The sequence below is a fragment of the Anthonomus grandis genome, chromosome 22, assembly GCF_022605725.1.
Source record: "Anthonomus grandis grandis chromosome 22, icAntGran1.3, whole genome shotgun sequence".
NCBI classification, from domain to species: Eukaryota; Metazoa; Arthropoda; class Insecta; order Coleoptera; family Curculionidae; genus Anthonomus; species Anthonomus grandis.
In genome coordinates, this window is record NC_065567.1 from 24290642 (window position 1) to 24307708 (window position 17067).

General features: G+C 31.2%; 1 protein-coding gene across 2 annotated transcripts in view; it reads left to right on the plus strand.

Annotated features, from left to right (window-relative positions):
* The window catches only part of LOC126748354 (uncharacterized), an 80033-nt gene that overhangs the window by 54608 nt on the left and 8358 nt on the right, over window positions 1–17067 (plus strand). For both annotated transcript variants that reach the window (XM_050457519.1, XM_050457520.1), the window contains exon 5: window positions 9377–10582. In XM_050457519.1, coding sequence (XP_050313476.1) covers window positions 9377–10582 — 1206 coding nt within the window. The remainder of the gene's footprint in view (window positions 1–9376; window positions 10583–17067) is intronic.

The window sequence follows — 17067 nt, forward strand, 5'->3', positions numbered from 1 at the left end:
TTGTAAATAGGGATTGTAATGCTAGATTTCCATTCCTGGGTTATTTAAGCATTGGCTTAGTTTTTTATGACCACATATTGCTAACGGTGTTCATCTGTTTTATTGCTGAGGTACTTGATTGATTTGGACCAAGCCTTATCGATTCCCAGCTGTTATTGGATTTGATTGGAGTTGGACTCTTGGTCTCTAGAGGTGGACCACGTTATTTTGTGTTGAATCTAATTATTTTGCGTGATTTATTCCGATTGACTGCAAGTTCCTAGAAGGAGTTTACCATGTTCATTTGATGAGTCTTTATTAAATCTTTGCACAATCCCATCCCACTCAAAAAAAAAATGTATTCTCACAATTTATTGTTACAGGTTACATTTTCCTTTTGACGTTATGTCTTACCTTTTTGCTATGTCTCAAAAATTAAAAATCACTGCCTCGAATTAATCATGTATAATCATCTTTGATCTACTCATTGGAACACTTGAAGAGAATCATATTTACCGCTTTTTAACATCGAATCATTACCAGAATGCTTCACAAAACTAATATTTGACGTCTCCCATAGTCATTTTTTTCGTAATTTTTGAAAGTAATAATACAATACCTAACCGTTTGCTTAATATTTAAAACATGTTGAAACAACTGGTTAATTGTCATCTATTAAGTATTAACGAAATTAAATCCCTATAGTAATGGGGTCCGTACATTGTTTCATTGACACGATCGGAAAAGTAGAGAATCACGATTTTTTTCAGCGACTTTTACAAACAGCGGTGGGTAACTCACGAACGGCCAAATTAATCCAAACGAATTTCATACTTTCTTTAAATAAGAGTCTCGTTTAGCACGTTTTTTTTTTAATTTTTTACAAAAACAAAAAATTAAAAACATCCTTAACCTTTGAGTCGTTTACAGGGATTACATAGAATTTTTTAGTATCAAGGTAAAAATAGATAAGGTAATATTACGACAAACGAATGATGAATCGATTTGTGATAAGGCTATCAATAAGGAAAAAATCCAGTGAAATTCGATTTTTTTTGCATTAAGAGGTACGTCAGGATTTTTTGCTACAGTATTTAATTTTTCCCTAAATGCAATAAACACAATTTGATTTTAAGTGTAAGATGAACAATTAGACCAAAATAAAACCTCTCTTTCAACCACATTTTTACTAACTAATCCCCAATGGTTATATCCTCTTAATATCCCCTAATCATCTCCTATTTTAAAAATTTCAATAGAGGCTTCGTCAGTTTATCTTAAACAAGCAACTTAATTTGAAGCGATGATGACTAGAAGTAAATAATTAATAACTAATATTAAAAATATTACTCATTGACGACGATTACTCAGGTAAAGAATAAACATAGATTTTCCCCATTAATAAACAACATAATATCCCGAACGGAAGATAAGTTGGTTATAGCCTTATTTACTGAAAGTATGTCTTAGTGTCTAGTGAATTTCGTGAGGGGGAGCTTGAACATGCTTATGGATTAATTTATATCGATCAAGTGATTACGTTTATTTTTTAATTGCAAAGATAAGTTTTGCAATAAATTATTGGCAGTTTTGTTACGTCAGTAGCTCAGTGAGTTTCTATTTTTTTTTGAAGGTACGTAGCTTATTGGTCGTTTTAAAAAGTTAAAAAAAAACAATGCAGTGGACTGATAAACAAAAACTTTCGTTTGTTTGGCAATCATAAAGGTCAAGCTTAAGATGCACGATTTTCAAGTTTACAGGTCGGATAATTGACTTAAAAATGACGCAACGTGGACAATGGGTATTAAATAGAGAAAATTGTTGTGATTTCTTTTTGTAAGGACTAATGAATAAATTATTTTTTGATTGTTTATTTAATGCAAATGTCAAAATACAGAGCCGAACTAGTGTAGTTGCATAAATAAACGGAAATTTAGTTCATTATGTGAAATAAATACCTTAGTCTAAAAAAATGTTTAAAAAATTTATAATTAATTTAAATGCAAAGGAGAAAAAATATGTTTTTTTTACAATAATTTATGAAGTGTCATTTTTCTGACATAGTTATGCTCACTATAAGCAAAAAACGTAATTTTATTACATCATCAAAGATAATAGAAAATATTCAGGAAAATTTGAACAAACCATTGAATTTTTGGATAAAATTATCTGAAATTGAGTACCATGTTGATGAATTTATTTTGATTTTTAAAGGTTTTAAAGGTTTTTGATTATGAGAAAATGGATAGCGTTAGCAAAAATCTAATTTTCTCATTGATTAGGAGTAAAAAGTTAGCTGAAAACGAGTACCTTTCATCTGTTTGACACACAATTTCATAGTCCAATTTGCCATTGAACTTCCATTGCATCTGTCACTTCTTACGTCACAATATTTTTCACGAAAGCTATCATTCCCTGCACATATCGATTGCTAAAACTCTCTAATACATATAGTATTATAATAAGGGCATTTAGTATTAGGAATCGTCAGCATTCCCCTCAACAACTTTATAAAAATACCATGAATATTAATTTTATAGTCAAATTACATAAGTTTGCTTAGCGTTAACGTAGTATTGCTTATAATGGACATATATATCAATAAATATAGAGTCGAATATATTTATTGAGTTGATGTGGTGATTGTGGGTAAATTGGTCAAAATCATCTGAGATTATTGATTTTTCAACGTCTTTGAATGAATCACAGATGAGATGCATAATTTTATAGCGATTTTCGGTGATGGATTTCCTGGATCTCAGATGGATATTCATGCCGATTTAAGTGTCAAAAGTCCACTTTTTGACTTTCTACCGCATTTCACCTTCCGGTTATATTAAGGATCATCTGAAATTATTAATTTTCTAATATATTTTAATGAATTACAGACGAGACGTATTATTTTGTAGCGATCGTTCATGTTTCCTGAACCTCAGACGGATATTCATGCCGATTTAAGGGTCAAAAGTCCACTTTTTAAGTTTCTACCGCATTTCACGTTTCAGTTATATTAGGGATCATCTGGAATTATTAATTTTCCAATGTATTTTAATAAATTACAGACGAAACATATCATTTTGTCGCGATCGTCCATGATTTCCAGAACTCAGATGACCACTAATGCCAATTTAGGGGTCAAAAGTCCACTTTTTGACCCTCTACCGCATTTCACGCTACAGTAATATTCAGGATCGTCTGAAATTATTAATTTTCCAACGTATTTTAACGAATTACAGACGAGACAAGTAATATTGTAGCGATCGTCTATGATTCCTGAACCTCAAATGGACATTTATGCCGATTTAAGGGTCAAAAGTCCACTTTTTGACTTTCTACCGCATTTCACGTTCCGGTTATGTTAAGTATCATCTGGAATTATTAATTTTCCAACGTATTTTAATAAATTACAGACGAGACGTATCATTTTGTAGCGATCGTTCATGATGCCTGAACCTCAGATGGACATTCATGTCGATTTAAGGGTTAAAAGTCTACTTTTTTACTTTCTACCGCATTTCACGTTCCGGTTATATTAAGGATCATCTGGAATTATTAATTTTTCTAATGTATTTTAATGAATTACAGACGAGGCGTATTATTTTGTAGCGATCGTTCATGATTTCTGAATCTCAGAAGGACATTCGTGCCGATTTAAGGGTAAAAGTCCCCTTTTTAAGTTTCTACCGCATATCACGTTCCAGTAATATTTAGGATCATTTGGAATTATTAATTTTTCAACGTATTTTAACGAATTACAGACAAGACAAGTAATATTGTAGCGATCGTCCATGATGCCTGAACCTCAGATGGATATTCATACCGATTTAAGGGTCAAAAGTCCACTTTTTGATTTTTATACCGCATTTCACCTTCCGGTTATATTAAGGATCATCTGGAATTATTAATTTTCCAATTTATTTTAATGAATTACAGACGAGACGTATCATTTTGCAGCGATCGTTCATGATTCCTGTATCTCAGATGAACATTTAGACCGATTTAGGGGTCAAAAGTCCACTTTTTGACTTTCATCCGCATTTTACATTCCAGTAATATTTAGGATCATTTGAAACTATTAATTTTCCAACGTATTTGAACCAATTACAGATGAGAGTCATCATTTTATAGCGATCGTCCATGATTCCTGTATCTCAGATGAACATTTAGACCGATTTAGGGGTCAAAAGTCCACTTTTTGACTCTCACCCGCATTTCACATTCCTTGAACATATTGAATTATTAATTTTCCGACGATACAAATTCGCTTCCTTATGCCCGTTTCTTTTATAATTTGGGCGTAACTCAGATGCTGACACAGAAATAAAACGTTCGTGTAATAGTTATCGCGGTACGTATATAATTAAAATATTCAAGCCGTACTAACGTACCGAATGATATTTCCAATTCAGGTTAATGGTTAAAATATCAAGTTTTAATAGTGAACATCGGCCGGTTAAGATTAAAAAAAAAAATCTTTTCTGCGACAGACACGCCCTTTAATTTCAAGTGAGATAACAGCGATATAAGCGATTGGTTTTTTTATTTGCGACTCGAGGATAACTCCGAGAGAAACGAGAAGTGTTAACATTTACAGCTAGGAATGACATTTTTATTGCAAGAACAAGAATTCCGTCCGTGCTCCATTGGATTTGTTAAAACCATAAGGTGTCACTTCCACCAGCAGAGCGACGTAAATCTTATTGCATGAAAAAAAATATGAAACTAATTATATAAATTACGCTGTACCGTGGTAAATGGTAAAACCGGCAATCTAATCATTGTGAATACTGTTAGTTTATTTTTGTCTTATTTTTACGTGCTTTACCGCATTGCAAAATTATTGCTATAAGTATATTATTTCGCCAGTATAAAAACCAAGTAATATCTTACGGATTTTATTCGTCTTTTTGCTTGCGTTACGTATGATTTAATTTTCACTTAATGGCATTTATTAAAGCCGGCCTCTCTCGCCTTGTTATTTTAAATGCTAAATTTCATAATTTCTATTTTTTTCTTTATTTTATTCATGTAAATACACCAGTAGCAACAACCTATTGCCACACTTAACTTATTATTATGTAAAGCATTCTAATCTGATTTAAGGCGTAATGCGTCGCAAATATCAACCACCCTTAAAACGTATTTTACTGACGATGCGCACCACGCCCACCAAAAAAAAATCCATGAAATATTTACATGGTAAATATCGTGATTCGTGCAGATTTGCATGTGACCTCTGCTCTTAATCCAGCAAAGGTGTAACAACACTGACACATGCACTGCAAAAAATACCGTTTGTCGGGTCGCTTATTTAAGCAGTGGGTGCGCACTTACGTCACCGCGCATTTTTCGCATCGAAAACTTTTTTAATCTTTTATTTGACGAATGGATTTCGCTAATGCCCGACCGCATGAGGCGAATTAATATAGGAAAATCCCGTACGTGTGATTGATAACCGAATTCGTTGACTTGTACCCGTTTATTTATCTGATTTTATTGTTGATATTAAGCGTATAAAGGTAGGCCAAAAAAAACTTGTGTGGAGGCCCTCCATTATTTTAAAATGGAAACAATATTTTCTATATGTCTTTTTTTATGTAACTATTGATTGTAACCAATGAGCCTTTCTTCTAGGATATATTGTCAAAAAATGCATATTGATAACAATCAACTTTTTAAATATCTATCGCTTCTGATTTTCCAGCCATAGCCTGAATCACAATTTTATTACATAATAACGTTCACTACAGACCAGACGGATCATTTCATTACGATCGTCATGTAAAAAATTACTATTCAAAAAACTATTATACAGGGTAATAAAGAAAAAATAATTTAAATGTACGATTCATAAAAAATATTTTGAAATGCGAATTTTTTATACAGATTTGAGGCCCCGAATGCATTTATAGGCGCACCAATTTTTTTTATCACTACTCAAACAATCCCGGATTTGGTCAAAAAAGTGCGACAACAAAACTGTTTTAGCGATATTAGAAAATTACGTTGTTTATCTTTGGAGTGATGCCAATAAAGGTGCAGTTAATTTTAATAAAAATTCCAATATATTTACGAGGAACTGATTAGAGCCGACCATAAGACGAATTCGTTCAGTATAGTTACATTAATTTAATACGGATAATAATAACATTTATCCAATTTGTGATTTTTCTTGGTAACTAACTAATAATATATCAAGGTAATAAAATAATCATTTTGTAACGCAGTATTGTGATTAAGTGACCTAGATTAGCATAATGCATTTTTTTGAATAAAAAAAAATTTCTTGAGGCAATTTTATCACATAATCACGTACCCATTATAAACAATCTTATTTACTTGAGAACGTTCCTTGAAATAAAATCATTTTAATCGTAATTGATTCACTTTTATTAACTGAATAATATAATGGTTGTGCTATGAGATTTCTTGAATTATGTAAATTAGTATATTCAGTAAATTCTTTAGTGCATAAACCAATGTTGAGCTTTTATTCCATAAAAAAATATTATTAATTAATTTGCCGCTAAAAATAAAGATAAATTTCATCGCCATTTAGCTTAAGCAGCTTGTATACTTGTCTCAGAAAAATAACATAAATAATTCTAAATCTTAAAAATTAAATGATATTTAAAAACTAACTTACTCGTTATAGAGTGATAAAGCTGAAAAATCACTGATGAGATTTTACGTGATTGAAAATTCACGTCGCTTATCACATATTACCATAGTCAAATCCATTAAAAAAATTAGTGGTTTCATGTTGGTTACTGTATGAAAAATCACTGCTGTGATATATAGTGTCTTTAAGCCAGTAAAGAATAAAATTATTTTTTAATTTTTCTAGTCGGAACTCAACAAATCTTACAAATTAAGAACAATAAAAAAATAAATTCCCAAGTTTATGGTTGAAAAAATCACTGATGCACCGATTATCGTATTTTAACCAATAGAGAAAATAAAACTGTTGTCTTATTGATAAAATTAAAAAATCACTGTAGAGATCAACAATTTTCATACTAAATTCGATTTAAGAAAAATGTCACTGGTTTCAAATGGGGTAAGCTTCTAAAACCACTGGATGAAAAATCACTGCTTTAATAAATCACTATCGTATTTAAATCAATAAAGAAAGACATTTACTGTTCCTGGGAAAATTTAAAAATCACTGCTAAAGTTATCACATTTAAGTCAATACAAAATATATTTGTTTTAATTGATTGCTTTTAGTGATATATTACAGGGAATCCGCATTGGAGTTGATGGAAAATAAAGTCACTGTTGTGTTAAATAGTGTATTTAAACAAATAAAGAAAAACTAAAATTACTGGTTATCACACTAATCGATTTAAAAAAATTGTTAGATACTGGTTTTATCGTATAGGTGTTAATGGAAGATAAATCACTGCTGTGATAAATTCTATATTAAAGCCAATAAAGAGTATAAAAATTTTTGTATATATTTTTAAGAACCTTAAAAATTATGAACAATTAAAAAATGAATATTGGTTTAAAAATCACTGATGTGATAAATATATGGTTCCTTAATAAAAAACATAAAAAAATGTTGCTGAGATCAATAGTTATCACACTGAGATCGATTTGAAAAAATTGGCACTGGTGCCATATGAAAATAAATAGTTATCGTATTGGTGATACTGTAAGATAAATCATTCCTGTGATAAATGTTTGTTATTTATTATAATTCTTAATAAATTTATAAAAAAATCATTGCTGGTGAGATTTAATTTTAATTTAAAAATCACTGATAAGAAGTTATCACATTAAACAGAGTTATCTGAGTATAATTAATGATCGAAAAGTATCGGGCACTGATAAGATGAATAGTTACCGGATTAGAGTTACTGGAAGAAAAATCACTGTTGTGATAAAAAGTGTATTTAACCCAATATTTTTTTATAGTCGTAAGCTCAATTCAATAATGAACCTTCAAACTATAAAGAATTTAAAAAAAAAGTATTGGTGCGAAAATCACTGATGTGATAATAAACAAAACAAAAAAATTCCTAGTTCCTCATTGGCAAAATTACTGCTGTGATCAATACATATCACACTAAATTCGATTTAAAAAATTCTCACTGGTTTCATATGGGTAACTTTATGCAACCACTATTAAAACAAATAGCTGTCGTATAGGCGTTACTGAATGACAAATCACTGCTGTGATAAATAACTGTCGTATTTAAGTAAATGAAGAAAAAGTTACTGATTCCTTATAAAATAAACAAATAATTCTTGATTAAATCGCTTAAATCAACGTTAAACAGAATTATTACAATTTACTAAAAATATTCGTTTAAGAGTCACTGATGTGATAAATATCTATCGTTTTTAAGCCAATAAAGAAAACAATTATCCTGATTCCTCATTTTTGAAAATAAAAATCACTGCTGAGAATAACAGTTATCACAATAAAATCGAATTAAAAAATCTTCACTTGTTTCATATGGGTAAACAAATCACTATTAAAATCAATAGATATCGTATAGGCGGTCCTACTCGACAAATCCCTACTGTGATAAGTTACTGTTAAGGAAGTAAAGAAAAAAAATTACTGATGCCATTAAAATTTAAAAATCATTGTTAAAGTTATCACATTAAGTCGATAGAAGATTTTTTTTTTGGTTACTGACTGATAAGTGGCAGGAAATTACTGATGAGATACATAGTTACCGCAGTGGAGTTACTGGAAAAAAGGCACTGCTGTGATAAATAGTGTATTTAAACTAATAAAAACTTTTTTTTAAATATTTCCTTAATTAAGATTAAAAATTATGAGTAATTAAAAAAATATATTTATTTAAAAATTAAATAAAGAAGAAAAAAAAAATCAATAAAGAAGACAAAAATTACTGGTACTTTATTAGATTAGATTATAGAATTAAAAAATCACTGCTAAGATCAATAGTTATTACATTTAAATCAATTTAAAAAACTGGTTTCGCAAAGATGTTAATAAGGATAGGAGGGATAATGAGTCAAATCAAAGAAGACAAATCACTACTGTGATAAATCAATGTTGTATTTAAGCATATAAAGTAAAAACTTTACTGGTTTCCGTCTAAAAAGTAACAATTTATTGTTGATAAAATCACTGCTGAAGAATTATCACGTTAAACAGAATTATCACACTGATTTGATAAATATTTATTGTATTTAAGCCAATAAAGAAAAAAATATATTTTTTTATATTTCTAAACTGTTTTTTAGTTTAAGAACTTTTTTTACAGGTTACTGGCTATAAAATCTCTGCTGTGATAAATATTTGTCGTATTAAATGAGGAAAAAAATACTGGTTCCTGATAAAATTAAATCATCATTTAGTTGAATTTTTTGAAAACATTGAAACAATTAACTCTTATCATTTCTATTCCAGATAAACAAATCCATATGGAAATTCCTCCAAGTGACTCCCGGCAGCCCCCAGACGGTCATGAGTTCCCAGATTTCATAGAGGCGACACCAAAAGAAGCACGTGTCCTTCCTACATTTCAAACCACTTGGACCCAACCTGTGATAAAACCTCTGGACAGATCCATAAGCAGCTCAAATTGCGACTTACGGCCGAAAATGCACGACTCTGACGAAGAAAAGTATGAACCGGAAAAATCGAATTTGCTACACACCAGGTCTCAGAGTTTAATTGACATGAGCATATACAGTAAAGAAAAGAGCACCAGCAATTGGAATACGATGGTGGAGCAACGTAAGAAGAGATTGTCCAAGTTAAAAGGTTTGGTTATACCTGAAGCGGTGGAAAACGATGTAACTCCTTTGGTAAATATTCCTGAAATTAAGAGTATTACCACGTCGGAAAAAGATTTAACTCTTAAGCTAGATAATAGTGACTTTAGTCCAGTAAATGTTCCAGTGCATGTCCCAGTGGCTCCAGTGGTGCTGCCTTCGTGGGCAGCAAACGCCAACATCCAAAAATATTCACCCGCATTTAAACGTAAAAGTTTACAAGTATACCCAGTAAGCACAGCAAAAAGAAGTGATAGCAGTGACGCCGAAAGCAGCTTTGACGAGTATATTAACAAATATAACGACAACACTCCTACAAGAATAACTGACGACCCTAAATCTTTGGAAAGTATTTCTTCCCCTACTAGATCAGATTGCAGCTTCGACTATCATAGTTTAAAAACAGCTAAAGATCATCATTTCAATAATACGGCTGATAGTGATAATGACTCAGCTGTAAGCTCCAGCCAGTCCAGTTATAACTCCAGAAGTTCCCCACCGCCTTCACCAACGTCTGAAGACAAACTGAACGGCCCAAATAGGCTGCTGAAACCTTCAAGTGTCGAAGCAATTAACAGGAAAAATATATTGGCTTCGGCAAAATGCAGGAGCGGAAAGGATATTAAGATTGGCTCGCCAGTGATTCAACGCAAGACTTCTTTGGAAGAGAAGATTGAACAACCAGTGGTGCAAGAAAAAGAAGAAGAAGAAGAAGAAGTCAAGGCTCAAGTAGTCAATGGAAATGACCATAAGAATCATAGTGAGGAGGATTTTAAAGTTAAAGCTGTTGAGCAACCTGATTTGATGATCAACGAGTGTCCAGTGAAACCAGTTGTTGGTGAGTTTATTTGATTTCTAGTTTAGTTATATAAGTCTTAGGAAAGGTCGCTTATATTGAGGCAAAGTTGTTCAATTTGACCCTTTTGTCGACTGAGATTATGGTAATTTAAAATTGATGTTTCGTCTTTTAGAGACCTTCATCCACTTATGGACGCTATACTGGATTATACCAAATTCAGTTAGTCCATGTATGTCACAAACATTTTGAGGATTGAAATCTCATTGAGGCTTGTGGGGAATAGAATATTTCCGATAGAGAGAGAAACTGGTTGTCCCAATTTTAAATAAAATGGATTTTTGTTCTTTGAACCATTATTCACTTTTTTGTTGTAAAATTATTTATCCATCTCTTTCTTTCTTATTGAGGCTTATGAAAATTCTTCGATAAAGAATTTCGAGGTTTCGTTGTTTGGCGACCATCTCTTTTTTTTGTAAAATTTTACAAGTGACCAAAAACTGTTACTTTTAAAGTGTTCTATCCAATCATAGTGGTTTTTTTTTAATATTAAAATTTTTTTTTGCCTTGGTTTTTCAAAAAATGTAATAGACAATTTCATGCTGATTAAAGTAAATTTGATTTTTCTCGGGAACCGTTAATTTTTTAAAGCTTTTTATTCTGATAGAAAACGTACTCAATGGCTTGGTTTACATCGCAGTCTTTAATCTTTAATAGCAAAACAGTTATGAAACATTTTAAATTGTTTAAAGTATGGAAAGTATATTTACAAAAATTGAAAAACTCAAAATTTTGATTTTTCTCGAAAACCGTTAATTTTTCAAAAATGTATGTTCTAATAAAAAAGGTACTCAGCGACGTTTATGTCACAGTCTTTGATTTAAATGTCTATCTTTAATAGCAAAAAGCAGAAATGTACAGGTAGTAAGTACAACTTTCTAAATTCCCGGGGAAATTCATAAATTGAGTGTTTAAGTAAATTTTTATAATAAGTGGACGTTTTGAAATAGTAAGTGGAAGTTTGCTGAAAATGAGGGAAAACTTCAAATTCAGACGAGTTTTATATATTAATCCCATATCTCTCTTTCTTATGGAGTTTTGATGGTAGGAGGTCTTATGAAAATAGAGCGAGAGAGACAGAGAGAGAGGATTTCCAAATTTTTTTTTTAAGTCATCCCAAATTTCGTTCTTTGGCAATCATAATTTTTTTTTTGTAAAATTATCTACCCATCTCTTTCTTATGAAAATCTTATAAAAAGTACTCGAAATCATTGTTGGATATGCAAGTGTGATACATCAATGGAAAAGTAATTAAAAGGACTGTTTACATCTGGTATATGGTGTATAAAAAAGGTGAAGATGGTTGCTAAAAGACGAAACATAGTATCATCAAAAAAGTGTCATTTATTTTACCCTATAACTTGAAATAGCGTCAGAGAAAAATAGGACAGATTTTTTGAATTGTCGGTTTTTTTCGAATACCTCTAGAAATATTGATATTGAATTTTTAAAGGGTATTTATGCACGTCGAATTACGCAACCCTAATTTAACGGATCTTCTTATTCTCACGGTGCCTATCAATTTGAATTTGAGACACTCTATATACTTGATGATTTACCTTGATTTAATTATTCTTGGATAGTTGGATTTCATTGGCTTAGGTCATGAACCTAGGTGTCAACGTAGAACATATTTTTTATGTTGCTTAAATTTCTGATTAAAATTGATAGATTTCTAGGACACTGAAGAAGATTTAGTAATAAATCGAAACGTCGACACCTGAATCTTATTGGTTTCTGTTTTTTCGCACAAAAATATAACAGCTAGATCACCATTTCTTTTAAATTCAATATTTTAGCAATCTACATTGAAAATCATTGTTTAGTGATACTTTCTGTATACAGGCTAATCCGAAAACGTATAAGCGATTTTTACAATCCAAAGTCCAAAAATGCACAGTTCCTGAAATACAAGATGTCAAACTTAAATTTTATATTTATTTTAAATACCCTATAGCTGATTTTGTTAAAATTTTTCAATGTCTAGTAATGAGAGACTAATTGAGGCTTATAATTAAAATATTAAGTCTGGTAGCGTCTCAAGGGACACCTTATCAAATTAAATAATTATAATAAAATAAAAATTAAAAAAATAATATATAACGGTTACTCAGAACTTGAAAAAAATTAATAATTTCTAATACACCTAAATCTTTATGGATAAAATATTAAAGAGAGTAAATTAAATTATAGCCAGCGTTTAACATTTTTATCAATTAAATATAAAACAACTCATTCTAGATTTTTTCCTTAAACATTAGTGCTGTGTCATCTGCATAGGAAATTAGTTTGACCATTTATTTTTAGCGAACAAAAATCATCAATGTAACATTAACACAGTAAAGGAGCTAGGATAAAGGTTTATCTTATCACAGCAATAATTTTAAATTTTTAGATATTGTATCCTATCCTCTAGATAACTAGAAAAGACATCCTACATTATGCCTTTTATACTATGAAAATATCTTTTATGTGGCACACTTTCGATAGATCTAGAAAGACTGATATTGTAACTTTATATAAACGTTATTAGACAAATAATTAGATGATAATTTCATTGTTCAATCTTTGGACTACCTTTGCAAATTGTTGAGTTATTACTGACGTTTTAAATTTTGTAGGAGTTTTTATTTTCGAACATTTTATTAGAAAATAAATTTCAGGCCTTCATTGCAAGTTTTCCTATTAGCTGTCCGATGACGCAATATTATTTTTCTTATCTACGCTCTATATTAAATTCTTAATTAAATTAGTAATTTAAAAACATAATTACTAATAACAGAGGCATATTCAACATACTGCAAAAATATTTTTAGCTGGTAAAATTATGGGATGTTTACACCATGTATAATAAGCCAAACTACAAAATAGAATTAACAATTTAAGATGATCCAGAGAGAAAAGATGCGTTAACAACATGACATACACAAATATGAACTTATATGTAGAATAATCCAACCTGCCTCTAAACTAACGATAACCGAATAGATTTACTAACTGACATAAATCAACCTGTTAATGCACCTGTTTTAATTAATAAACTGATTATTAATCTGTGTCTGGATTTTTTTAAACAAAAACCAGAAAGTTCTGCACTATTTCTCGATTACGTAACCAGGTACGTAACCCTGTTGTTGAAATAATTACTTCTCTTTTCTTTCTGGTAACAACACCGGTAGCGCATATTCATTACTCACCGTTCGTTCATTTTACGCCTTAATGAATGACAAAAACCAAGAATGTAGAACGAAATCACTTGGTAATATTGTGCAAATTAAAAAGCCATTTTCTTCTCGACGCCTCTTCTAGGATTGGTGAATTAGCAATGGTAAATTAAGTTTCTTCGCCGACAGGAAGAGAATATCAAACGTACATTTGCGATACATCATGTTTAGCATTGTATCGGTTTTAATGAGGTGATCATTTTCACACTGGATCATCAAGCACCCACACTTAAAATATTGAATACACTAGAATAAACATTGGCTGCTTTGGATTGAGCGCAACATCTACACAGGGGATATTTTGTTGATCAACATGTTTAGTATTCCATGTTGCCAGTGATTAAACAATTTTAATAGAAGAAAATAAAGTGATATAACAAATTATTATAATTAGCAAAAACCTTGACAAACTAAGTTTTCTTGTGAAAATTTATGAAAAGGTTAACTTCCAAAAGATTTGAATTAAACCTTTTTTTGTAATATATAATAAATATCTAAACGGATTTGAAGTGGTTGCAAACCTCTATAAACGAGAGTTTTTTTATTAAATCTTATTGAGTTAGATGTTATAAATGACTATAATTGCCAAAGGATATGGATAAAACTTTTCCTTATAGCCGTTAGGAGTTATAGCCCTTTATATTTGTTAACATCTAAGAATTCAATTATTTTTTACCAAAAAACTTTTGTTTGTAGAGTTTTGCAACCATCTCAAATGCGTTTACATATTTAAATTCAAATCCTTTAGGCCCGGTTGTACAAGCAGTCGTTCAACTTAAGTTCTACTAAACTATAGTTCTTCGTTGAACGTAGTTCAGAGGTTCGTATGTTGTTCCAGTACAAGTTTAGTTAAACTAGGTTCTATTTAAAGTCTGAAATGGCCACATAAAAAAGAAGAAAAAGAAAAGAAGAACCTAACCTATTCATTAAAATTAACTTATTTATTTACTTATTTGTTTTTCCTCTGTTGCTGATTATTAGTATTTTTTTAATACAACTTTTGTGTCTGCTTATCTGACATGGAGAAAAAAACTAGGGCAAGCAATTTTTCTGTGAGAGAAGAAAATGTTCTTATTAATTGAGTAAAGAAATGCAAGGAAAGCATGAAGATGGATCACAAGAATAATGAAATTAAAGCAGATGCCTTGGAGAAAATTTGTCAGGAATTTAAAAGTGTTCTCGGAGAGCCCCTTAGAACTGTTACATTTCTAAAAAATAATTCAGAAGACTTGATTCAGCTTTTGCTGCTTCAGCACCTTTAAAACAACGAAGACGACGGCGATTTCCAGTATGGTTTTTAAAACAAGAAGGAAAAAGCATGTGAATATAGATCCTCTCCAACTGTTTATTACTCCAACTGTTATTTAATCTTTCCAGATAAAACAGGCTTCGTCAGACAGTAAAATCTCAATCCCGTGAGGCCTATAACTCATTTGTGACCCAAGCCGAGTAGAACATTGTCACTGATCCCTCATCGTTTTGGTCTTTAGAGCTAAGAAAGGTCACTCTTCACTTCCGTCTATCATGTGCGATGCCAATGGTAATTCTTTTCAAGGAACTTTTGCCAAACTTTTTCAAAATGCCTATAAAGATCCAATCGACCTCGCAGAAACCTATCCTCCTTCTAATTCCTCAGACCTCATTGACATTCTTCCATCAATTACCACTGAGGAAATTATTGCTGCTAGGCGGAGGCTAAAAAACAAGTTGACAGCCGGTCCAGATGGTGTTCCAAGTTTTAAGACTGCATGTTTGTCCTTTGTCAGCCTTTATGTCATATTTTTAACCTTATTTTGAAAACTGGCAAATTTCCAGACGTCTGGAAATGTGCTAAAGTAATACCAATTCACAAAAAAGACGATATAAACAGAATCGACAACTACCGACCTATCTTCATACAATGCAATTTTTCCAAAATTTTTGAAACTATTGTTTATAACAGAATTCTTCCCCAAGTTCAATCACTACTCTCTATAGATCAGCCGTAGCCGATCGATAGTTCTAGCCGTGACACTGGTTTCGTGGCGTCAAAATTGAAGCCGAGATTTGGTGGCGCACGCCGTACAGTGGAACGACTAAGTGGAGATACCGCGGGACCTAATATTTTACATTTTACAAGATAATATATTTTTTTCATTATTACGTATTTTTAGGTATATATGATAAATGTTTTAAATATTTATTATTATTTATTTTATTGGAAAAATATACATAAACTCTCTCGTTATTTTTATAATTGCTTTTGCACCCAGGAATGCAGCAAGAGGTAGGCATTATTCTGAATAAAATTAAGATTGTAAAATGTAAGTTAAAAATAAAATTGTTAATTTAGCCACCTAATTTAAATACCGAATTTTTATTCTTTTTAAAACTAAAAGCGAGTATCAAAATACTTATAATACAATAATAACTGCAGTAAAATATTATTTCGAATCAACGCAAAATATGTGCCCCAGCGCGGAATTTTTGCCATCGCGATGCGGTGGTCGCCTCGCATGATTTCGGCTTCTATTGTGAGGATAAGTGTCCAGGCTAGAATTATCGATCGGCTACGGACCAGCACGGTTCTATTCCTAAAAGGTCGTGCATAACTAACCTCTGTAAAGTGACTCATTTTATTTCTTCAGCCCTCGATAGAAAAAGTCAGGTTGATGTGGCGTATATTGATTTCAGTAAGGCTTTCGATAAGATAAATCATAGCATTCTGCTGGAAAAATTGAACAAGCAATTCAACTTCTCAGAAAGGCTAATTTCGCTAAGACCGTCTACAGTTTGTTGAGGTGGAAGGTTGCAGATCTAATACCTTTGTTTCAACTTCTAGAGTCCCACAGTTCTTTTTATCTTTTATATTAATGATCTTTTGTGAATGAATTGATTTCTTGCCTTAGACTAGCTTATGCTGATGATCTGAAAATATTCTGATGTATCAATAGTATCTTGGACTGCTTGTTCTTACAGAGTAACTTGGACCTAATTAGGGGGTGGTGCAGTCGAAATCAGTTATGTCTTAACATCTCGAAATGTTGTGTGATCTCATTTCACCGAACCAAGGATTCTGTTTTGTTTAATTACAATATAGACAATCAAATCCTCTGTAGAAGTACTTTTATTAAAGATCTAGGGGTTGTATTCGACGATAGGCTCACATTTGTGCCACATATTGACCTTCTCGTTGAAACTTCTGGGTTTTGTCATTCGAAATAGCCGACTCTTTAACAACTCAAACTCAATAAAACTATTGTA